This window comes from Cygnus olor, chromosome 1 (assembly GCF_009769625.2).
Source record: "Cygnus olor isolate bCygOlo1 chromosome 1, bCygOlo1.pri.v2, whole genome shotgun sequence".
Classification (NCBI taxonomy): Eukaryota; Metazoa; Chordata; class Aves; order Anseriformes; family Anatidae; genus Cygnus; species Cygnus olor.
The window spans coordinates 53,461,939-53,488,774 of NC_049169.1; the positions used below are offsets into that span (position 1 = coordinate 53,461,939).

The window sequence follows — 26,836 nt, forward strand, 5'->3', positions numbered from 1 at the left end:
GCCTCCCACCTCTGTGGTGTGATTCATCTCAAACTAAAATAGACATCTAAAATAGGTCAGAAGCAGTGCCCCTTGAATGTGCCTATCATATTGGCTTTAAAGGGAGCCTGTGGTAATGCGGAGAGACACTGACACTTACACTGCAGATACAGCCCACCAGAAGATGCTGGTGTTCATTGCTACCTTTGCTTCCTTGAATGAGAGAATTGGAAAATCTACCTTATGTACATTGGCAATGGAGCATTCACTGTGGGGATGTAGGCCTTACTCAGGAGCAGCCACAAAATCCTCAGGTTCCCGCCCTGAGGTTCCCATCCCTGACGTTCTCCATCAATGAATAATGTTCTTCTTTGGATCTAGCATCTTTATAGTCTTGCCACTAGCCTTTCAGCATTTTCTAAATGAGCTTTGAGTTCAGAATAACAGGAAGTCATCATCTGATGCAGAAGGGACAACATCCAGTGCAGAAGGGACAAGATTTTGAATAAGGATGAAAGTAATATTGTGTCAGTATCACACTATTTAATTTAGGTTTGACTACTTTTTCTTTAAAGTAGCTATTTTTCCTGACCATCCAGCCCAAGTAAGTGTTTTTAGACTATGATCTTTAACAACAGTTCTTACTTCACTTAATATTGGTATACACATTTGTCAGTTATTGATTGCTGTTCATCTTGATTTTCTAACTAAAAACATAGATTAAGCAATAAGAATGCTTAAGGACATATATATTACACTTGTAAGTGTATGGCACTTTTTAGATGCATGGCAAGATAAATCCTGAATAATGCTGCTTAGTCACTTGCATGATGAATATTGAAGGAAAAAAAAATCTTCCCTTTTCATGTCATCCTGTTGAACGCAGAAAGGAAATTAAAAATCCTTTTATTTCTCCTATGTCCTATAAATAAATGTCTTATCTTGTTTGTTGTTGTTTTTCTTTTTAAACAGGTTTAATAAAGAGTAAAGATGGCTATTGTGAAGATTATGTCACAGAAGGTCTAACAAGTACTTTTTGGGACTATATTTGCACACTTAGCATGTTGTGAAGCAATTCAATCCAAAGGTTAGGGAAGTGGTGTTTTTGTATTGTTGGCTTACCGATCTTCTTTCAGGATTTTCTGAAAGATAATAATCGAAAATCCGATTAATTAAATCACCACTAATCAGCATAACATATACTGTGATTGCACAAGTCTGAATTATAAAGGAAATAAAACATTCAAAGTATTTACTTGTATTTGAATTCACAATTCCTAGCACTGAAAAAGTGTCTTTCAATTGTATTTGTATATCATAGTTTTCTTTCCATAAAATGCTATGTTTGCTTGTACTTACTAGGTTTGCAGTTGCTGGATAGTCCTATATTTTTGTAATAGTGTGTAAGAAGAAATGAAAGTCTGGTGAGTCAATGGCTGGAACAGCCATTTGGCCTCAGGACAGTGTTGCCTGATTGTTTTATAATCCTATATCTTTTCTGTATTGAAGGAAAGATGATTTTAGAAAGTATTAGTACACAAACACTCCCACTGCACTTTTGAAAGTGAAAATGGTATCAAGAGGTTAAGGACAAGCACAGAAGAAATAAAATACATTTTCAGGAGATACACTGTTTATGCTTTCAGCCATGGCCACTTATCTTTATAAGGCTGTATGACAATAAAGCAATGTGCACTATAGCAAAGTCTTGAAGTCTTTTCAAGCTAATATTTTATTACTGATTTGTGGTATGTACTTGAAGAAAAAATGCGTTGGAAGATTTGATTGATTGTCTTTACTTTGGCTGTAAGTGGGAATTTTGCATCGTCTGTAGAAGACTGAATTTTGTAAATATATTTGGAGCGACAGGTCTGACATTTTCAAACTTGCTCAGTCTGCTGTGGTCTTAACAGTGAGATCTGATGTTCAAAATGGCATATACCAGCATCAACAGGGCTGAAGCGACATAGAGGGGCTATTCAAAGGCTGAGCATCCCTGCAAATTAGATGAAAAGAGTCTTAATTAAACACCCAAACTAGTAACTGCTTTTGGAAGTATGACTGTATGTATTGTTACTCCCCTTAACAGTCCCTCAGCAGATTCAAATTCCAGTAGTTGTACTCAAATTCAGAATTGATAGTCTACTTAGCTACCCAGTTAGTTTCAGATGAAAAAACTACTAAGGTAAATCTACTCTTTGGAACTTTACTAGAATATCAGCAATATTTCAGTTATTGCTCTATGTGAAAGAAGTATGCAGTTTAATGGTTTTATTCTGGATATTCAAGTTTCTCCAGCTTATGTTCACATCCATAGAAATGTGTTCACTGGCACAATGAAAAAACTATGAAATTTTTAATTGAGTAAGAAAAAAAAAAAAAAACACCCCCAAAACAGACCTTCTTTTGCAAAGGGCTACTGATATCCATAGTTCATATTCTTTAAATGTAACTATCAGTTGTCAGTTTTAGTTTTTGATTCAGTTCCCTAAGTTCTTACTCAAAGGACCAGTTTAACAACTTGCATGCCTCACTTGTTAAGACAACAGATATCTTCCAGATGGAGCAGAAATAGAAATAAATGACTAAGACAATTGCCTTTGCACAAGCTTGCCTGACAGCTTTTGTCTTCTAGATATAATTCTGCTACTCATTTTCATTAGTAATTTACTCTCTGGACAGTTTTTTTTTACTTGTGGAACAGGATACATCTCAGTGTATGTAAAGATTGCAGAATCAATACAAATAAATACAATGAAAATGAATAAGATACTACTTTTAGGAAAAAGAATTTAAGAGTATTTTTGAAGGGATGAGAGGCAGGTTAGAAAGGGTATCTATTTGTAGTGAGCTGTGCTAAGTCACAGTGATTTAATGCCTTATCTGAAATTTATAACTTCTTTTATTTTTCCATCATAGGCCCTCGTCCTATTTTTAAACTCATGATGAGGCACCTAGTATAAGATGTTCACTTAAAAAGAAAAAGCCTCTCTGCTGAGGATGATACATAGGCAATGATTATCATCTCTTATGTTCTCTCATAATTTCACTCATCCTTAATGTACTGTGATGCCTTGCAGTATCTATGTGATTTAGATTCTGCATTTACTTGTAAGAAACGACTCTTATTTTGCCAAGCACACTGATACCACTCTGTATAACGTTATAATATAAACAACTTAAAGGATGTAAATAGTGAAAGTGATACCTAAGTGATATGATGCAGGGTGAAATAACAAGCTGACTGTTTTCATTATTTCTTTGCTACCATCTGGAATCACATTATTTTGGAGGTTTTTGTCTTGATTCATCAAGTGTTAATTTTAGATTTGACTAGAATTTTATTTAAAATACCCATAAACGCAATCACTGCTATGATTTTCCAAAAAAAGTTGTCTAATTCTAAAGAGCCTCTAGACTTTTTCATGAAATATGAAATAATGCCACAACACAGAAACAAAGTCATTCTTGGCATCAAAAGTAAATGGCAGAGACCACAGATTGTGTACTAAGTATACCTGAGTATCTGTGATTTTGGCAGTTGAAGCCAGAGTCATGGAGAAGTAGGATAGAACTTAGAGGAACAGAGATAAATCTTCCCTCATTTTTTGTTGTTTTCTTTCATTTCTTCCTTCCACCTTCATGTTATGCTGGATGAACGGAATGCTTTCCTCAATATTCAAGCATTATGTTTTCATTCAGTTTCTCTTTTTGATTCACTCACTGAGTCACTGTCGTCAACACATAACTTAAAAATAGATAAAAAACTGTGTTTATATCAGGCTCATTTCAGTTACCTAGCAAACTTTCTTTGTATAATTTTGATTTACTGATGGTCAAGTTGTTTTGAGGAAACAGATCCAGTTTTGAATTGTGTTGAGTTGAATTGTGACGAGTTGAATTGTGTCAAGGAATACAGAATGGTAGTTTGGATATTTCATCCCAGTTTTGCTGAACCATGTGGAAAGGAAGTCAGATATACAACTATGTATCAATAATTCTTGAGAGTGTGAGAAATAACTTCTCACACCTGTGATGACCAGGATATTGTAGGCCACTACCATGTGGTCAACAATTACCAGCCCACAATGTTCAAAAGGAAAGGAAGTCTTGCTTATGTCCAAGCAAACAGATTGAAAAATCAGGCATTTTGTCTTTGGGATTCATCTGCATTGTAGCTATATTTGATGATTGTTGATTATGGACTGCCTACTTGGTAGGTTCACAGAATCACAGAATGATTGAGGTTGGATGGATCTCTGGAGGTCATCTGGTCCAACCTCCCAGGTTGCCAAGGACCACGTCCAGGAAGCTTTTGAAGATCTCCAAGGAGGCAGACTCCACAATCTCTCTTAGCAGCCTGTGCCAGTCAGTCCTCAGTCACTCATACAGTAAAGTGCTTCCTGATGTTCAGGAAGAACCTTCTGTGTTTCAGTTTGTATTGCCTATTGCTGGGCACCACTGAAAAAGGCCTGGCTCAGTCCTCTTGGTATCCTTCCTTTAGGTATTTGTATACATTGATAAGTCCCTGAGCCTTCTCTTCTCTAGGCTCAAGAGTCATGGCTCTCTAGGACTTTCCTCATAGGAGAGGAAAGTCCCTTCGTCATCTTTGTGGCCCTATATTGGGCTCTCTCCAGTATGCCCATGGCTGTCATGCACTGAGGAGCTCAGAGCTGGACATAGTATTTCAGGAGCAGCTTCACCAGTGCTGAGTAGAGGGGATGGATCACCTCCCTTGACTTGCTGGCAATACTTCGACTAAAGAAGCCCAGGATACTGTTAAACTTCTTAACAACAAGGGCACATTGCTGTCTCTTGTTCAACTTGGTGCCCACCAGGACCCCAAGGTACTTTTCTGCAGAGCTGATTTCCAGCTGGCTGACCCCTAGCATGTACCAGTGCCCGAGTTTGTTCCTTCCCAGGTCCAGAACTCTGCATTTCTCCTTTCTGAACTTCATAAGGTTCTTATTTGCCCATTTCTCCAGTCTCTCCAGGTCCCTCCGGATGTCATCATGACCCTTCAGTTAATCACCCACTCCCTGTAGTTTCATGCCATCAACAAAAAACTAAGGGTACATTCTGTCCAATTGTTGAGATCATTAATGAAGACGTTAAACAGAGCTGGACCCAGTATTGACCCCTGGGGTACTCCGCTCATTACTGATCTCCAAATACAGTTTGCACCACTAGCAAATGTACTGCAGGTTAGCTCCTTTATTCATAAACTCACTTAGATATTTGAATTAGTGATTTTAATTTGACTTTTTATAGGGATAGTGTTCAAAAATGAATTCTACAGTTTGCTATTTATAAGATAAATAGTTATGAAAGTTTGACGTTGGTTGAAGAAAGTGCTATGTGGTGTTTTTTTTTTTTCAAAATAATTGCAGTACTTAGTAAAATGTCCCAGTGTATGCAACAAAGAAATTGCATTCATATTTGCATTTCCTCTGAAAGCTTCATTATTGTTCTTGTGCTTGAAAGGGTAACCATTGTATGGAATAAACTTGTTAGGACTACACGTTTTATCTTTAACTGTTGCTGGCATATAGTTTATACAACTAATAAAAGAGATTTTGTTCTGCAGTGTACTTGTCTTCATAAGTTACATAAATCCTGATGTTTGAGGTTACAATAGGGCTCATAAGTTCATACTGATTTGGTACCAGCACTTGTAAGACACACTCGCCTGTACAATCATGGCTATTTGTATATTCAAAATACAAAGCAATGCAGGACCGTAACGGAAAATGTTGATAATCAATTCTCAATTGCAGAAACAGGATGAGTAGCAGGCTTTGCCTATCAGTGTAAGCTGATCTATTTCTAAAAATCTTTAAATCCAAATGGATTTTCTGTTTGTAGCAGAAAGATGAAAGGGACCAAAAACCTCCTTGTACTGTGTTTCATTTTTCTGAACTCTCTCTCCCACTTCATCTTCTGGGAGCTTTACCAGCTGGGAGAAGTTAGTTTTCTGAAACTAGGTATGTGTGGTTTTATACATTCTTAGTTGTTGGATAATATATTTTGTGTTGTGTTATGTTTTGTTTTGTGGAAAACTATAAATACGTTTGGTGTGCAACTTCATTAAATGAGCTAAAAGGAAACATAAATTAATTTGGATATGGAGAGCAATTAGATGTGATGTCTGGCTTTATGAACATAGTTATTTTAATTCAATATGCAGTTGGAATATCTTTTCTCTGATCTGTGGTAAAGAATTAACATCTTTTCTGTTGTTAATAGCTGGAGATCAGAACCCTTTAAATATTATCAGTTCTCTGTTTAAAGCAAATTCAGGGAATCTTAGCCAGTTGAGTGATATGTCATATGATACTCCCTCTACATTGATGTCTACAACAATAAGCAGATCTTAAAGGAACATCAAATCAAGTACAGTATTGTAGATTTTGGAAACTTAGTTGGGTTTCTTCCACTCTGTGACACAAAAGTGGTGAGGATTAAGTTTGATTTGAAAGCTCTCTAATGTTCTGAGAATCACACACTGTCACTGCTCTTGGAGGAAGGCATGTTTCTTTAACATGGTTTTCCCTGATAAAGACAGAAATGAGAACAGTATGTGATATAAAGTCCATGTTTCTGGATAATTACTCATCTAATTTAATAAAAACTGGTGATTTAAATCTTAACTCAAAACATCTGGTTTTCAGTACTACATATTCTGAAAACAAACTATACCTCACAAGCTCTAGCATATTAAAAAACATTTGTTTGCCAATTAAAAATGTTTATTTTGTCTCTACAATATTAGATGTAAGTTTTTGTATCAGTGTGCCTGAATTTTCAAAGTACTTCATATAATAGCTAGATATGTTCTTCCTATTTTAAAGTGTAATCTATTTTTATATACTATTTTTATAGCAGATGTATGCTGGTACATGTAAATATGTATTTGCACATATATATATACATAAACCAGTAGATTACACATCAAAAAAGAATGCTAGTTAAAAATATATATATACCAATATGAAGGTTTTTGAGAGGGGTATCTAATTAAAATGTGCAGTCAATATAGCACATATAATATAGACTAAGAGTTTCATAACACTTACATTCAAAAATAATTGGAACTGGAGACATTTTGGAGAATTCATTGCTATTTCTCATACCTATTATGGATGTTGGGTTTATTTTCTTTTCATATCGGAGATGTGTTTTTTTTTCCCTCTACTAAAACTCCTTCACCTCATGGAATAGTTAAACCATTCATTGGAAGACTCATTGGAGCAATTATTTGAGTTCCTTTGTGAGCACTTCTACCACTGAACTGGAGTCGTGGTCCACAGGTCTCTCTCTGTTTGTCCTGTTGGATCCATTCAGTTTCCTTTATTCTGTTCCACTTTCTGCTCACTTTCAGGCTGGGTTGCTTGATACTTAGCTCAGTATTTGTGGCATTCAGTTAGACAAGGGAGACCTGCTTTCACCTTTTTCTTCCAAGGACATTGCTGAATTCCAGCTTTGAGGCTGATGGCTTTTCTAAAATGTAGCTGTCTCTGTTGGTAACTATGAGCATAGTTGGTAACTATGATGCATTCTGCCATGCATCAGGTCATCTTTTCTTACCAAATTTACCTAACATCTAACACATTCCTGTGAAGAGGCTGTTTTCATGTCTTCCAAACAAAAACAAAAACAACAACAGCAACAACAAAACAAATAGTTTTGCATAAAATTTTCCAAGCTGTTTGGGTGTTACATTGAAACTGTGCTCTGATTCCATGAGGGTCCTGCAAAACCATGGTGTCAGCCTGTTTTGGTATGAGCCAAATAAAAACATATAGTCATTACTGTTCACTTTTTCATGAGAGGTAAAAGTTAGTGCAGACAGAGAACAGAAATGATGGTTGCCTCCTCTCCAGATCTATACTGATTAGCTAAGAAGATGTATTTATTTGAACTTAAAGGTAGTTTACTTTATTTTGAGTGAAAATTCCATTGTTTAATTAGGAAAGCCAAAACAACAGATAAAAGATAGGGGACAGTATTTTGAAAAGCAGTAATTTCTTGAAAATAATGGGCAGATAAGTCATAGTGGACAGAGATCCAAACAAGACAAGAGCTCCCAGTGGAAAGCTGCTGTTAGAAGCTAGGCAGTCCTTGACAAGTAAATAGGGAGCGAGCAAGTCCAACAAGAGCAATAACATTATGATTGTTGAAGGCAATATTGAAGCTGTCACTAGAGTGCTCATCTTTGACTTCAGTATTGATCATTTCTTAAAGATGTTGACAAAACCTTTTTATTAAAAAATGAGCTAGATTAAAGTTTAGCAAAAGCCAAGATGGGAGTTTCCAATATCACTGGTAGAAAGGAGAATAAAAAGTTGTGAAAGGTGAAGCAAGAGAAGTTCAAATTAACAGGTAAAGTCATTTAGTAATGATAGTATTTAATTAATTTAGTAATTTAGTTATTTGTCTATTGGAGAACTATACATGGATTTTTGCTCATCTTTCCTCAAACTATGGACTTGGTGAGGAAACAAATAGGTAAATTTCTCTGGTCATTCAGAACAAATGATCTTAAGTGTCCTTGAAGTAAACTCTATTCATTGCACTGCATGTTTGGTGGGTAGATTATAAAGAAGAAAGAGTCCACTCAGAATAAAAGGTCCTATGCTCAGATTACCAAAAATCTGGTATCTTTGCTTTGACCAGTTGAGGGACCCCTTTGCTAATACCAGCATCTAGATCTTCTGGAAGAGAAACCAAAAAGGGGAGTACAGTCTGCAATGTGAAATCAAGTTCTCAAGAAAATGTTACAGACAGTAGTTTTCCTTTGATCCTGCAAATGTTTTGGAAGTAATATCATGGTAATTATAAGAAAATGTTAGACATTACTAGGATCTAAGAGGATTTTTTTTCTCTTTGGCCTGCAAAATAAAATAATTGTTCCATGCACCACACAGGCATACACATTTAAAGAGACAGACATCTCTGAAGCTATCCTAACCTCTTTCACAGTCATTTTACTTTAGAAACTGCATTATCTTCAGTTGGTAAAAGCATTAAGATAATACAGAATAAAAAACAGGCAGCCTGGCAATTCATCAGTTTTTTGACAAGTTTCATTTTGAAAACAATTTCTTAAGTGGTTTCTGTCTCCCTTTTAAAACTTATGAATAAAATGCAAGCTGCTTGATAAAACCTGTAAAATTAATTTTCTAACCTCTTTAGATTTTTTATCCTTTACTAAAACTCTACTAGTGTGCCATTTTAGCAAATGGATTACTTTGTTTTTTTGTTTGTTTGTTTGTTTGCTAAAAAGTGTCATATTCTTTGAATATTTCTTTTTTAATGTCTTCATGTGGTTCAAATGATGTGTGTTTGAAAAAAAAATAAAATGCAGTAAATGCTTTTTGGATGTTCAGTGCAGGTGTAAAAACATACTGTGTAAAGTTAATAAGCTAAGCTGTAGGTCTGTAACTTCATGAAGAACATTAAGTCTCAGAATAAAATTTCAACTTTATATTTAGTAATGTTAGGTAAACCTTTCCTAAAGAGAGAGTGAGTTGGAGATGGGAAAAAAGAATTACAAAAGAATGAAAAAAGAGGGATTTGCAATGTATATTACATCTGAACTGATTGTAACTCTTATTTCTCAAAAAAAAATCTTATTTTCCACGTAGTATCAAAAAAAATAAAAAATATAAAACCCATCATTTTAGAGAGCAATATGCTCTTTCTTTTATCTAAGCAAGACAGTTGAAACAAAAACCTTTTGTGTTATTTAAAGCAAGTTAGTATGTGTTAACATAACTGTCGACAACTGAAACATTAAAATTATCATTCTTATCAAATACAGCTATAAACTGAACATGAGGCATGCTTCAGGTTAGTCAGAAGAGGTCCTCTGTTTTTCACTGTGCATGCTTGCTTGAAATGAAACTGTGTCTTATTGGTTAACTGGGATGCTTAGCATAATCACTTTGCAAGGCTGTGGTGGAGGGAGGTGATTATCACTGAGAACAGATGGGCAGGTCCAGAGCATTGCCAGATCCTGCACAAGCTCCACGTACTGTAGGTTCTAGCTCTCTTTTCTTCGGCATTTCTAATTTTTATGCATTGTGCATATTTTGAAGAGCTGGCTGAGCTAAAGGTCAGGGAGCGATGACCTTACAGTTTAGCTCACAGATGTAGGAGTGGGGAATTCGAAATGCTGTCGTTGTACATCTGAACGGATGGGGCAGACTACATTTTGTACAATTGCCTCCCTAAATGTGTGAAAGGATTTATCTCTGAGCTTAGCACTCTACTCTGCATCTGTAGCTGTCTGTGGATTGTATTGTGTGTGTGACCAGAAATGATATTCTCGGATATGAACACTGTCTCTGCCTCTCCTAAAGTGCATCCTCCTAATGGGACCCGGTTTTATACTTTTCAGGTAAGTGAACTTTAATAAAACTGAACAGATCTTTTGTGGTACTTAGTGATGGGTAAACTTTGAGTAAGAGTAGCTAATAGGTTAAGAAGCTTATGTGTTAATTGTTTTTTCTTGGCAGAAGACAATATGTAAGATATCAATATTATCACAGTAAATTTGCTGCCTTCACATAATCAGCATGTAAATTGTTCATAAATGAATACTATATCACATTCAAAATGATTTTGCTATTGATTCTATTTCCCAATAATATTATTGTCTCAAGATTTATTAGATTTATAGTTCCTTAGACAGACCTACACTCAGTCTTGCTGTTAGTTCTGATGAACACTGCCTTGGCATTATCAGAAATTCCAAATTTATATAAAAAATATTTTAAAACCTTTGGATGTTGTACCTGTCTGGATTTTTTATATTAACCCTGAATGTAGTTTCATGTTAGCTGATGCTTAGTTTGATTCACTTGGGTAGCCATCGTACATGTGCAAGAGATAGAATAGCAGAATCTATTGTTAGGATTATTAAGGTTCCTAGTTTTACGTCAAGTTTCACCTCATTCAAGTAAATAATCTTGTGTGTTTAGCCAAAGGTAAAAATGTATTATATGCTCTAAATTTAGTGTGCAAACCATTCTAATCACACTCACCTTTCCATTGCTTTTAATTAAAATAAATCTTCAGTGTGTCAGCTCTGGAAAAAATATATAAACCTACATGAAGATTTTGCAATAAAAAAGCCTCTGCCACCCTGCCCCCCACAGCTGCCCGTTATAGCATTCTGGCCCTGCATGGCAATTCAAATACTCCATTAGTTAAAGTGGCAATAGCTTTTCCAGCTCAGCCTGTGATACAGTTAGGATTTAAATAATCTTCCCATTCCTGGTCATGTGTATAAGTTCTGTCTTTTTGCTTATTTTATGCTATTGTAGAGCAATATCTTTAATATTCAGCACATGCTGTGTATGCTAACAATATGAGGCAATTAAAAGTTGATCATAAAATACATAGCAAACTTCTTTCATAAAATACAGGCATCCCATTCTTTGGATCAAATAACTGCATTTCATTCTTGTCTTCTTTTAATCTATTGTTTTTAATTGTGCTGTCTTGCCCTTCTTACAGTGATGTCAAATGATAGTTGAGGGCTGTGCAGAAAGAGTGGCATCCTCCTAACAGTGACGATCTGCTGATCCTGGCAGTGATTCAGAGACATGAATGCCCCAGGCCTGTTCCACTACAGCATGACTACTTTTTTCACACACTGACATCTAAATATTGTGTACAGCCTCCTGTAGCTATGCTCTTAAAAACAGTTCTTGACATCAGGTATTCTTTCTGAGTGTGTCAAGTTGAAAGAGTCACTAAAATTAGGATGCTTGGTTGTGATACCAAATTGACTGTTTTATTATGTGGTACTTTATGAAACTAAACAGTAACAATTTGAAATATATTTTTTTTATAGTATGTATTGTTGTTACTAGTAATCTCTATAATTTCTGTAGACATTATCCCACATAAAAATATTTCATTTAAAAATAATTTGTTGCACTGATTTTTAGGTGGAGAGGACAATAAATAAAAGGAAATATAGCCTAATTTTCTCTTGCATTTTGGACACCTTAACAAGCAATGTAGAGTTAAATTTACATTTGGAATGTAAAGCCAATATTTTAGTACAGTCTGTGCACTAGAACAACTCGGTGTCATTAGTGCTAAAAGAATCTCTGACAATTTAAAAAAAAAAAAAAAAAGATTATATTTTCCTGTGATGGCCTTTTAAAATATGTATTTTATATATATATGTTGTATATTTTTTATTTTATATATATATTTGTTTTCATCTGTGCAGTAAAAAGAAAGATATATGAACCAACTTCCCAGTTCTTGCCTTAGCCTCCTATGTCCTTCCATGCTTTCAACCATCATTCCTCTGGTATCTTCTCTTCCTCTCTTAAGTTACTTCAGTCTTTGCTGAGTAGGTCCTTTTACTGAGAAGGACTTCATGTGACTCAATTGCTTTGGTCTGTTTTAAACTACTTTCACCTTTTGCTTTCTTGCCTACTTACTCTATGGTGTCTATATGCTAAATTATAATCTCTTTTGAGACAGAGATTCTTTCATTGAAATAGTTTGCAAAGTTATTGGCCAGTTTAATGGTTCTTAATTTGAAATGTATGTGCTGGTATTTATTCTAAATACATGAAAATCTAGTGAAGCCAATGTATGACGTGTTCAAAACTGAACCTATACAAAATAAGTGAGATAAGGACCTGAACTCTGACTGATGGAGGATAACAAATGCTTAAACTGCTGAATTAATCATACATTGATTCAAAAGCACAGCATATTAATTCCCTCAACAGCAAAAATGGTGTTGAAAGAAACCTAAAGCATGTGCACAAGTTGTATATTTATTACTGTCATTTCACTGATGTTCTTAGGAAATAAAACCAAATTGGCCTCTGCAGGCCAATGCATCTAGCAGAACTCTTGGACTGGGGAGGATCATAACAGTGGTTATCTGTGCAAGCTTTTGAGTACTTATTTAGCTCTTATTCAAATGCTTTGAATAGTATGCCTTATGATCATCTTTATAAAGTGAGTTTATAGGTGAGAATTAATTGAGATTAGAAGTCTGCCATAAATTTGCAAATTCAGACATTTTCTTGCCTGAGACAGACCTTTTTTTATTAGATTAAATTAACAAGGAATTTCTCAACAGCTAATTGCAACATTTAAAATTACATTTTCATCTGCAGTGTTAGAGGATGAATTAATAAGTGTTTTGCTTTCCCCTTCTCTCCCATTTTGTATTACTAGCTTCTGTTTTCTCCTGGACACCTAGTGTTCAGAAAAGGTATTGAATTTGAAAATTGCATAGATATCTGTGACTATCTGTGTAATATTATGAAATTACTAGCACCTTTGTTCTGCTTATGGAATCTGCCATGAAATTCTGCAAATGTTAAAAGCCTGATTTGGGTTAGTTTATTTACTGAACCACCTGTTATAATTAAAACAAACTCAAGCTTTGATCTTTAGACTATGCTTGATTAAAGCAATTAAAATAGAAAACTGTATGAGAGGAGGTCATATAAAGAAATTATATGCTGTATGAAAAGAAAGAGTTGTAACACTGTTATGAAAATGATTTAATTTTATAAGAACCAAGGCAATGCAAAAATTTAGTGCTTTGTATTTCAATATCTCTTTATTTCATCTCAGTATGCTTGTGCCAACCTTGGCAGACTTCTGCAGTTATATAAAAGAAAACAGTACTTTTCTTTCTTTTTGTCTTCAGGCTTGATAAAAGATAGTATTTCTGCTATTGTATGTGGAAAATTAGTTTGCTAGCAGTGAGCATATATCTTTGATCAAAGTTGTAAACATCAAAGTCCAAGTAGTAACATTGACTTGCTCTTTGGTTGGTCTTGTATGTCACGTATTCAGTGATTATTTCCATAAAATAATGATGCAGGTGGAACAGTCTGGATTAGAAAAGTAAGATTTTCAACTATGTTGTTGGTTATGAAATGGGAAACATTGATGTACTGAAAAAATATTCTTTAATCAAGCTTTTTTTTAGATCATTGAGGGTTGTTGCATTTTTATAAATGCATAGCACAAAAGAAATTAATTTTAAAATTTCATATTTCTGTTTTGGAAGTTGGATAATACTGCTTTGATCATTTAAATGCAACTTTATGCTGGTGTTTGTCATATGTGGTAAAATTTTTTGGTTTAATTATATTTGTTGTCTACAGTAATATATGTGAATACTAATTTGCACTACTTCTAAACATTGAAATTATCTTCACATTCTACATAAAATTTATTCCAACAGAATTTGAAATTTAAAAAAAAAAAAATCTGTTTAAGCTTCTTCTTAAAAGAGGAAATATTTTTTAGTTTAGAAAAAAATAAAATGTTTGTGAACAGTATCTTTAACTCCTGTAATTTTCCATTATTAAGGTATGCACACATCTAATGCACAGATCTAAGCACAGACCTAAATGAGGGCTAACAAGGGGTTGCAAATAGGCAGAACTTAAGAAGCAGACATGCACAGAAGAGAGACAAACATTCAGATTTCTGCAGTACACAGGATCTATTGATCCTGCTAGATCTTTAGCTTTCAAATCAGCAGTACGCAGTAAGTTTCCATAAATGATAAATACAACTTTTTAAATGTTTGGAAGTAATACTACCCCATTTTATAGTCAGATAAGATCTGGGGTTTATAAATTGAACTCTTAGTACAACTAGACTATACTCTTTTTGTACTTCAAGAAGTATTGAAAAGATGCCTAGTATTTTCCAAAACCTTGGGAGGTTAAAGCAGTTTTTTAAAGTGGTCTGATGATCAGAAGACCCACAAGGAAATAAAATTACTTTCCTACAAAAGCTGTAGAGAAATCTTAAAAGCTTCATATGATATGAAAATGTAAATATGCTACAAACTACTGTAAAAGTGCATTGCTGATCAAAGTTTTGAATCTGGGTTACTGGGAAACTGGGAAATGTTTCTATACATAAAACATATCTATCACCGTGATCATAATTACCACTACTTCTTATCTGTTAACAACAATACTATTATGATAATGAATTAATAACAGAATGCAAAAATACGTTACTTTCCAGTACAGAATATGCTTTGAGCTCTATGAAAAAAAATACTCTATTCAAAATACTAGATGTACTTATTAATTTTCCTATATTATGTAGTTCAAATGAACTGTGTACTTCTCCAGAGCTGCTGCTTTATACCATCCTGCGGTTTCAGTGCTACAGTAGTCCTATTGTTCTTTCACTTATCTCCTTATACATAAAATAGTAAATAAAACAAAAGGCTTCTCCTATAACAAAAATGTATCTTGTTAAAATTTATAATTGTACTTATTAGAATAGATTTATCATTAGATCATGCTTTGGGTAGGTAAGCCATGCTACCCTGTTTAGTAGGCCATAATTTTTATTTTGTTGCCTCACATGTTTCTATGTGATGTAATCTGACATCAAAGACAACAGCTTGTGAGTTTGTTTTAACAATAACTTTGCAGAAATCTCCAGTTCTCTGAAAAAAATATATTTTCATTGATGAAGATGGGTTATTGGTGACTGCCTTACATCTGACACAGTCACTTGTGCCACCACAGAATTCTTGTAAAATGTGTGTTCGATGACTTAGTTTTATTCCTACTCTGTGCAAACTTGATTTCATGCATAGAAAATGTACTGTGATTTCTCTAGCATATAGAATATGGTCAAAAATTTGTGTATGCTTTCAGAGCTGCGTTGCCTGGTCCACAGAAGAGCTGTGGTGTCTGATCTTACACCATAGCTTGCATCTTTTCCTCTTCAGCTGGCAGAGCACGTGGGCAGCTCCTTCTAGCAATCCCCTGCCAGGCACCAAATTTCTTCCCTAGTTTACCTAAATAAACCTTTTCTCTCATTAGTTAACCCACTGGCACAGTACATTTCTTTTACAAATATCATGTAAAAGTGCTAGAGGCATGTTTTTTGAAAGCTGCAAGTCCGTAAGAAATCAGTAACTTATATTGTTAATGATAGTAAACATCATTAAAAGGCCAACTGTAAAAGGAGTCAAGTGAATAATTGCTTTTATGTGCAAAAAGGTGGGGTGCAGATCATCAAGGTTGTTGTAGACTTCCGAAGGTTTGAAAGCTCTGTTACTGAATACAAATTATAACAGTAGTAGCAAGGCTGACAGAGAGGTGTTTTTAAAGACCTCTGTCATGTTAACAGTGACAGAATAGTGCTTTTGGACCAGTGGTTTGCCCTGTAACCATAAGAAAAATAACAAGTCTGAGCAGTGTTAAAGTCAAGATACAATACTAAAGTGATTTGCATTGCAAATGACTTGGAAATATTTATAGCTATATAAGTGGGTTTTATGTAATTTTGGAATTTAGGAATTCCAGAGGAATAGTGTAAGGAATTTGCTTGCATGCTTTTTTACTCAGAAGAAAATGACAAACGGCAATAGAGATTGTCCTTACAAGTGCATGGTATTTATTCTGATTTATTATTACTATTCTGTGATATGTATTTTCCTTGCCTGTTTTGTGAAGAACAAAGTCAAAGCTTTTCTGCTGAAATAAAGACATGTTAATATGAATGTACTCCAAAGTATTAACATTCTCTGTATTCAAACAATGATCAGTTTTGAAGGACAAATATTTAAAATTTTATACATGAAAACATGTTGTACCAAATAAACTTTCAATAATTTTCATCTGGTAGTGCTGTTAATTTGCCTTAGTAGAATGGAGAAGACTATGGGCATTTATTAATCAGTCCAGATGTGCTGACAACAGGCGGATTCCAGTTTTTTCCCAGTTGGTGACAATGTGACACTTGGACTCCAACAGTGAAACACAAGTGTTCAGGCTGACTGAAAAATAAGAATGTCATCCAAGTGTTCCGATAAAAAGCCCTAGACCAGTGTTGCTGCAATAGGCTGAGTGTGCCTTACGTATCTAGAGAGATATTTTAGTTTGCATAAGGTTGTTGGTGTTTTGTTGTTGTTGTTGTTTTTTGTTTTTTGATTTGATTTTTTTGCATAATTCTGTTGCACCAGAAAGTTATGATTTGTTGCCATCAGAGCTCATCAAAGACCATGTTCTCACCACCAGAAACCCTGGTGACACAGGGAGTGTCTTTGACAAGCTCTTCCGTTGCCACATAGCTGCTGATCTTTAGCTGGAATGGTGCCGAGAGCTGCCTCTACTGACGTCATGTACCTTCTTTCTGCTTAAAAATCAGTAGCATTGTATGGCCACACATTTTCAATGTTATTCTTTTCAGCCAGTCAATAAAATGGTCTGATACCTTTTATGAAACTGCTGCTCTGCATGCAGTGAACTGAGAAAGTTGACTGGATATTAGCTGACTGTTTTGATCTATAGATACATCTGCATCCTCCTCTGGGCAGAAAACATACATTGGTTATGGAAGAAATGAGAAACATTATGGTTCTACAATAGGCCTAATTACCATGAATTTGGTAGTGGGAATTGGGGAAAATAATCCTTCTCCCCAAAAGCCACAACGTGAAATAAAACATCTATGCACATACAAAGACACATCCTTTACAACAACAACAAGAAACCAAAACAACAACAACAACAAAAGGAAATAATCAAGCATAGGACTCTGTCTATGGTATTTTTCAGTTGTAGAGACTTAGTAAACCATGGTATTTACTCCAAGAATTTGCTAATGTATTAGAATAAGCAAAGAATACAAAACTAAAATATATACATATAATGAAATGCAAAGAGTTTACAGGCTTTGTGTCTTAAGTCAAAGTTAACGTAAAATTTTCCATTTTCTTTTGCCTATCTTACAAAAATATTTTGTTCACATAATAGCATTTTTTCTTGTGTTGAAGCTGAACAGTAACCAAGCAGTGCAGTCAGTGCACGTTTTCCATGTAGAGTTACTGTCATTCAGAGTGTGGCCAATCCCAGACTGCAATATAATGGAGTAAAAAGTCAGCAAGTACCTTTCCTCTTTATGCCAGAAGCACTAGGTCTGAAGCAAAGCTACCATTTCATTTGCAGTGGGCTATATGTGACCAATAAAAGCAGCGGACCAGTAGGAGGAATAGCAATAAGAGTGCTTTCCTCCTAGTCCATAAATAGGATCATGATAGGGTTTCTGAATCATAGCTAGAAACCCTGGCTTCATTTCAGGAGTTCCTTCACTGTCAGATTCTGAACCTGGGCTTCTTTTTACCAGATTTTGTATAGAAAATTAAACTAGAGGAAGAAATGTATTAGTATTTTCCAGAATAGTAAGAATACCAGATATTTTACATAATGTCTGTTGGTTTGATACTGGTTGATGCATTCTCTTAATTGTATGCCCTCTGTATAGGGTGAGGGGCTTCAGAGCAGAACACATGGCTAATAACTATCCTTATAGGGAAAAACAGAACACTATAGGCACATCTCTGTAAATCAATGTGTACTGAACAACCTGTACATACTATGATGATCACCTATTGGAAATAGCAGAGTTTTTCCCCTCTTGGTTATTACCAGACTTGCTATGCAGTACTGCTGAAGCTTTTCCATCCCTGTAAAGGAAGAGAGTGTAAGGAATTTGCTGACTTTATTGTACATTTCAAATATATTCATAGGAGTTGTCTCAGATCTAGATCATACTGCCTGTTATGCAATGGACCATGTACAGGACAGTATTACTTCCTGGTATGTAGTAAAGGAGGGTGTTCGGTCTGGGAGCTTTTAGTTCTGTCTTGACTACATCTTAATGCTATGTCTATTTCTCTTCATCTATGTCTATTTCTCTTCATCTTCAATTATTTTTCTCAGTATAGCTTTTATTGTCTGGAAGTCTGAATTAATCAACTATATGAAGATGAACATAGTCCTACATACCAATTAACAACCCTATGCTAATTAGATATCCTTCAAGAGCTGGAAATGGTATATATCAGTACTTTTTAAAAGTGCTTTTAGCTACAAAGTACCAAAGATACAGTCTGCATTAAATAAAAAAAAAAAAGAGAGAGAGGTCTTTTTAGACTCAGAAAATATAATTAAATTGAATCAGTATATTTAATAATGAACACTGTATTCACATTATTTTATATATAGCATTTTGTTCTCACAGTCTTTTTGTACATGGTTTATAAAATTGTAAGTCTAGGGGAGCTGTTGCTTGCCTGTTATTCATGCAGCATTTACTCATCCAGTCTCCATCATCAATAGCATGAACAGATGTTGAGAAGTGAGTGATCTACCTGCAAATTTTATCTTTTTCTTCATCTGTCATAAGGCAAGGAAGAAAGATAGGCAATGATATGTTCAACTGTCCTATGATCAATGGCACGTCATATAATACATGATTTTAATGGTGTTAAGTAAGTTGAGATGTGAATAAACTCTTTTGTCGAAGAGTTTGTTAGCCTATAAATGTGTTTTCTTTTTGTTCTTTGAAAATTACTGTGACAGATTTATTGAAGTAAATATTCTAATTTTATGTTTATTCATAGGCTGTATTTTCTCTTTGAATTAGATAGTTTTAATATACATCATAAGATCTATCATACTAAATTTCTTAGTAGTTATTTTAGTAAATAAATCTTATTTCTCCTCATCTGTTCCTGTATCGTTCAATATTTGGTTGGCATTTATGCTTAACATAACATTTATGGAGGACTAGGATTGTTTCAAAGTGACAGCTGGCTTTCAGTTGATATTGTGATTCATTCAAATATGTAAACAAATGAGAAAAATGTGGATTCAGTATTTTCACTTGAAATAATTAGGATTACTGATTCATGGAAATCTAAGTGATATGTTTATATTTTTTCATGAGGAGGAATTATACAGCTTCATATGACTAAGTGCCTGTTCCTTTGAAATGTGTTACTTCTAGTGATTGGTCTAACAAACTATGAGATAGTTGATTTTTATTTTTTATTTTTGTAATAAAATATTGTATGACTGTGTGCATGGTTGTAGTACAATGTGAAGAATGACTGTCTACAGCTTCAGCCATAACATTGGTGCTGAGCAACGTCAGAGTGGTGAGGAGATGCCAATGACACTGAGAGTGCATTGTGTGTGGTTACACATAGAGAAACAGTTGTGCTGTTAGCATATTAAGTCAAGATGTCGGGACATATTCCCAAAGTCTGAGGTGTAGGGGAAAATAATTGATCTGGATTCATCTGCTTATGTCCACAATAATAAATACTGTTGTAGAATAAAAGTTAACGTCTAGGGAAAAAGAGGAGGTAATAAGGATGAAATCTTAGTAACTGAGTCTCTGTTTCGCATAATTGGAGATCTAAATCATAAACTGGTTCAGTGGACAGTTTTGATTTATTTCATAATATTTGAAAACATATACTGGCTCTGTTGGCCTAAAGCCTTGGATAGCTTGGCTAGCACCGTAATGACCAATGGGGCAAAAAATCTAACTATCTGTTAAACTGTGTTCAGCAAAAGAATGAAATTCATAATTTGCCCTAAACACATGCATACACACATCTATTGCTTGAAGTGATGCTGTCAAAATCAACTTTATGCTTTGGATAAAAAATCTGATGACAGTAGTGCTTATATTCATTTCCTCAGGCTGGGAATATAGCTTGTTTGAGATGGTCTGTGAATTTTGAGCTGGTTAGTGATAGCTCAAAGATTTTTTAGTTGGAATAAGCAAAAGGGTGATACTAAACTGAATTTGGCAGTCTTTATCAGCTTCCACTTTAATACCAGAAGAAAAACTCCTCTCTTTTTCCAGCAGATACAACACTCACTAGCATGTTTATCACAGAATCATAGAATATCCAAGTTGAAAGGGACCCACAAGGATCATCAAGTCCAACTCCTGGGTCCCCAGGAAGAACACTGGAGATTCCTACACAGTCAGTCCTTTGTGCTCTGCAAAAAGCTGTGAATAAGATCAAGAGCAAGCTTCATGAAATTTACCAGCTGCAACTTTCAGTACTGTTGCATCTGAGGTATCTGCAGACCTAGCTGGAAGTCCTAAACTCTGCTGACCCATTCTTGGTCTATATACTTGGCCATATGAGTAATATCCTGCTTAACATACAGGACATCCCACATGTACACAAATTGACACAGCTTATATAAATATAAGCGAATGAAGAAAGAATGAGCAGTTTTAGAACAATCTTAGAAAGATGATCAAAAAATTGTTTGTTTGCTTAACTTTGGGTCATGACATAAAACTCCATGCATTTAATCAAACTATTAAAAAAAAAAAAAGGAGGGAGGGAGGAGGGATTCAGTTTGGTAGGGAGCATGACCCGAAAACTACAAGTTACCCATTAAACAAAAGAATCTGTCAATTCTACGTAGATTGTTGCTTAGGAAACATTATTTTTTACTTCTGTTTTAAATATAATATCTTTCCAAGCACACACAAAGTTTCTCTACAGTTATAATGTGTAAAAGATTTATAAGAATTCCTAAAGGTATGGTTAGAAGCTGTAATGGTTTCATTCTGAAGCTGCAATGCTTTGAATTGCTTCTTGGACCTGGATTGCTTTCAAGTAGTTGAATAGCTATCCTCTTTTAATCAAAGTAATCTTGGAAGCATCAGTCATGATTTTTCATTAAAGTTGAATGTTATATTACAGCAAAGTAATATTGTAACAAAGTATAAATATTTTTACTACTCAATACAGCTTCTTTTTTTTTTCTCTACCAGAAGTCACTGTCTGTAGTTGCATCCTTTTGTATAGAAAGAAAATGAAATGTAAAAAGACACATTGATATATTTTCTTTGATCCTTTCTCTCTAAGGATGACTCAATGAATAACACGCAGAATACATCTGATATCAAATGCACTAGATACAAGTATCTTTGCTTCCATACTGTGCTCCACCACAACACACACATCACTGGTGACTGGCAGGCAGATAGCACTTAGCACAGCTAATATGAAAGCCTGTCACAGTTTGGAAGCACCCTGAAGGAACTCTCATTTTTGTGGAGCTCTGCCACTAAAGAAGTCAGATCTGAAGTCCATCAGGAGACTCAGCTTTGTCACTATTCACTGTTCACTGGAGCTCACTACACTTCCAGAAACAAAGGCACTTTACTAAAGTGATCTTACCATCCAGCGGCTTTTGAAGTATACAAACTGACACGAAAGTCTTGATCCAGTAGTAGCATTCATTCAGTTTTTTTGTTTGTTTGTTTTTTCTGTAGCAAATGAGTCCAGCATTATTTAAATTAAATGAATATTTGTTTTCCCTTGACAGCACAAAGTACATATTTTTGGCTGCATTTGCTTTTACTCACTCACAATCAACATCTAAGACCCAGCAGGAAATTATGTAGTGCACAGCGTGTTTGGCATTTATGGAATTAGAACTCCTGATGGTGATGTCCAAGGTGGACTGGAACTGTAACATATTTTGGCTGTTTACATATTTAATAGTTACACTTCAATGTGTTGTCCACACTCTTAGTCAATAGACTAGGAAAAACTCCTAGTCTATTTTTGCTAGATGGTAAAGATGGTAAATAAATGGTAAAGATACCATTGATTTGATTCTTTAGGTCATTCTTATTCATCTTCAACACTTTGGTTATGTGATTTTCTAAAAGCACCAAGTTTTGTGCTGGGGTTCACAAATTACAATAACTTTTAGCCTGCTCCCTTGTAGGGCATTTTCGTGTGACAGACTTTTAACAATTAGAAGTTACAGTTTTGTACATACTTTTTGTGCCACATACTTTTCTTGCTGTTCCAGGAACAACAATATAGGGTAACACTTTACAGGCTGTATCTTATTTCCCTATTCTGAACAGCTCAACACTATTGGAGCAAGTTTCATCCTATCACTTTTGGTTTGTGAGGACATTCATAACAGGTCTCTGGAATGAACTATCTCCATATATATATGTATGTATTTATTATTATTTTATTATTTTTTATTTAATATTGATAGGCTATTTATAGAGAAAGTCCTCTGGAAGCATGTAAGTATCAATATTGTATTAATTTCAAATTTAATCTATAATCTTTGAAAAGAAATAAAATGCAAGATTAACCTATCATTCTATTTAATATGATGAGTATTTAATTAGATTATTATTTAAATGTCCCTCTCTCTGTATGTAGGTATCTTCTACTTAAGTGTAATGCTTATCTGTAAGAATTTTAAACATGATTGCTAGAACTGGTAGATAAAGGAAACAAATATCTCTTCCATTTCTTCTTATATTATGCCACAATTTACATCAACTCTTTGCTTTCTGATATAAAGAGGGAAATACAGTGTACACTGATGTCTTCTAACACCAGATCCTGGTCCAGTTTAAATCTCATTGATGTTGCCTGGAATAGAGTAAGAACTTCTTTAAACAAATCATAGTTTCCTGATTTGTGGACATGGAAATCTTTAATTTAAAAAAATATATTTTAAGGAAATGTGATAACATGACCCTGAAGACAGGTAGTATTATATCTAATTGTTACACCTTTGGGTTAATTCGTATCTTTAAACTGAAAAGACAGTGATTTTAAATCTTTAAACTATTACTTTCCAGAGAAAGAAAAGCACCCTTGCACCCTTCTAATCAGTTGGTATCCCCAGATTAAATTACTCCAGCATGGGTTGTGGCTATCTCTAGAGTAACAGTGGTGAGTGTTACTAGTGCAATAGTGTATCTGGTGTACATAAGAATTTAAGGAGCAATGGAAAATTCAGAAGTTGAAAGTAAATGCTTATAAAAAAAAAGTCCATGCTCTATATATATGTTTTTTAAAATGAAGTTTCACATGGGAGTTAGCTATCTATTTCTGTTGGAAAATCAATTGTTATACTAATGCAATAAAGATCCTAATTCTCTAAACATATGAAATATAAATATCCCCGCTTTGTACAACATAGCTACTATTTCAATGGCATTATTTCTAGTCCATAACTATATGAATTTATGATTATCTTCATTGGTCTAAAGCCTGTCTTGCAAATTTGCTATCTAGCTAGCTTAAGCTAAAACATGATAGGTCAAGTGAACTCTGAAAGACTGCAATTTCATCAGTTCTTAGATACTTTTTAGGGAAGTGATGTTTATAGGCATAATTGTAGCCCAGTTTGCATAGTAGCTGTGCCTAGTAGTGAAAATTTGCCACTATCAAATACTTCCTTGAAACATTATCTTGGCTGCTACATTAGTTGTTTTTTTTCTTGAAATATTACAATGATGTGAAATTTCAACACAGGTGTCAGAGCAGCTTCCAGGTCAATAAAAAATTAAACCATTTATGCTTTAAAGAGCTCTGACTTTTTAGAAATAATATGTTTTGTATTTTAAAGTAGGTCAGTACTTCCAGCATGTTGAAAATTGATGCAATAGTGGATTTTTTCCTGACATTTTTTCTAAAATTTCTTGATAAAGATTTATCCTGCAAAATTGGAGAAATAAACTTTCTTATCCCAGTAATTTTGCATAAGCTAAATACATGAAAATGATTGTGTGTTTGTGCACATATTGATTATACATATTGCACTATGGAAAAATAGCATATTGGAATCTGATATAAATGTCAGGAATGAGGAAAACTTCTTTGGTTGAATGAAGGAAAGGTGGTTTTTTTTTTGTTATTTTTGTAGTTACGAGGATTATAGCAGTCAGAATTTTAAAATATCTTTGAGAAAGCATGAACTCTTACAGCTATCTGGCTGTCATTAAGACATTCACAGACTGCTTAAACATGGTATTGAGTATTATTTATTAATTACCAACAATATTCATAAAAAGTTTTGTGCTTCCCAGACAAACATGAGGGTATGGCAATCCAGTCTTGCTTAGATGCAGACATCTAGAGGCGTTTTGTGTTGTCTCTGAGTAAAATAATCAACTAATAAATTCTAATGTCCTGATAGAAGTTCAAATCAGGCATCTGGTATGTCACTGGAGTAGAGTCTAGGACAGGGGCTTAGGCTTGTATCTGTGGGTAGGGATATGAGATAGGTGGCATGCTTGAACAGTTCAGGATTTGCTTCTCACCCTTTGTGACTAATTGGGAACTCTGTAAATGGATCTGTTCTCACTCCTTAGCTCTTTGACAACTTTCAGAACATCACTGGGTATGACTGTATAGAAACCTAGTGAACTGAGAGGCACTTCGTTTACCCTCTGTTTCTCCAGAGAAGAATGGACTCAATAGACAATTACTTCTCTTTGGATGAAGAAAATTTCACCTTAAGACCTCTTGGAGACTTGTAGACTTAAAGAAGCTGGGGAATGTCATTGTGTAGTAGGAACTTATAGTCCAAACATGTTTGCTTGTTTCCTCTCTGAGTTTCATTCAAAAGATGCAGAGTTTCAGAAAACTACTTTTGAATAGTTGATCTCAGTTTCAAGGAAAAAAGCTGTTACTTGATCACTACTCAATGACGAATGATTTCAGAGCTCTGAGGTGAGAGCTGAGAGCCAGATGCACAAGGACTTACTGGCATGATCCTCATATGGGCTCCAACTTTTCTCTGAAAAACTAGGAATACATTGTGTCTAAATCTAAATTCACAGTTAAATGACAAAGAGAAAGTTTGAATAAAATATAAAATTAGACACAAGTAGGATTTGAAAAAACCGTTCCCCCCACAGGTAGCCTGAACAAGGGAATAAAGGTATTCCCTCTGTGTACAGTTTCCTCTATAAATATGCCAAGACAAAATGATTTTGTTTTGGCAAGTCAGCATTTATGAAATCATCACTGGTAATTCCCTGTCCAGCAGACAAAAATTTAACAATCCTCCCAGCTCTCTGCAAATGAGCAATGGGCTAGAATTAGATCATTTGAAGATCACTAGTTATTGTAAGAGAAAGGATTCAGAAACATGAATTATTTTTATTAAAGAGAGGATTTTACCAGGGAGACAATGAGCATTCATTTTGATCTTGAGAAGCTTAAGTGAGAAAGCCTCATAGTGTGGTTGGAGAATATGCTGGAAGCTTTCCTATGGCAGCTGCAGTGTATGAGATCCAAATCACAAATTGGATTACATTTCCGTCACACATGAAAAAGGATATGGATATTTTCAAATTTAAGTCCCACTCATTTAGTGTACCAGCTGCTTTATCACCATTTAGTCTCCTTTTATTCCACTAACAGTTCTGATATAGTTACAGTTCTTTTAACATCTCATTGAACATAACAAAATAACATGCAGATAGTGGCTGATTATACAGTATGGTATGACTGGATACTACTGTAATCTACTAAAGGAATAATAAAAAAAGGTTCATTCCATACTTTCTGCATATTGGGAAAACCAGGCATGCTAGCTCTGATGTTTCATCTCACATTTGCATGAAACCAGTATAAAAGTGGAAAGTCAAACCCATTATTTTCTTCCATTTAATCTGTTCCAAATAACAGTGTTACATTACTTCCAGACAGTGTTTAATTAAAGGCTCTGGAATTTTTCCTAAATGAAGGTTTGAGATTCTTCAAGAGACTTAACTGTGAATTCATCTGACCAGAAGAAAACTAGCAGAACTGTTGTCATAATTATTTTATTTACAGGGTATGGATGTCTTTGTGCATGATGTGTGTGAAAGCTAAAATAATTTTGATTATATGTAAAATTATCCTGGTGAGCACAGAAAAAAAAAATTTACTAAGTGAAGGAACAATTCCACTTTTTTTTCTTTCCATAAACAAATTTGAAGTGAAGAGGAAATACAGACTCCCTCAATTTGTCTGTGTTTGAGGTCCTTTAAAGATTCTTCTTTCCAGTATAATTATTGGATCTTCACTTTCAGGGAAAGGTTCTACTTGATATTCAATATCTATACTGTAAAGCTCTACCCAGACTTCTAACCTTACTTGCAATTCCACTGACTTCTTTTCTGTGTACTATGTAAAGATAAAAACTACTCAAAAAGCACCTGTTTATGAGATTTT

General features: G+C 34.6%; 1 protein-coding gene across 10 annotated transcripts in view; it reads left to right on the plus strand.

Moving 5' to 3' along the window:
* The window catches only part of PPFIA2 (PTPRF interacting protein alpha 2), a 335,497-nt gene that overhangs the window by 95,582 nt on the left and 213,079 nt on the right, over positions 1-26,836 (plus strand). For 3 of the 10 annotated variants that reach the window (XM_040558440.1, XM_040558447.1, XM_040558457.1), the window contains exon 1: positions 9,981-10,381. The exons of the other annotated variants lie outside the window; for them this stretch is intronic. In XM_040558440.1, the coding sequence (XP_040414374.1) occupies positions 10,301-10,381 (81 nt within the window). In that variant the 5' untranslated portion in view covers positions 9,981-10,300. Of the gene's footprint in view, positions 1-9,980; positions 10,382-26,836 lie in introns of those variants that run through there. 10 annotated transcript variants of the gene reach the window in all.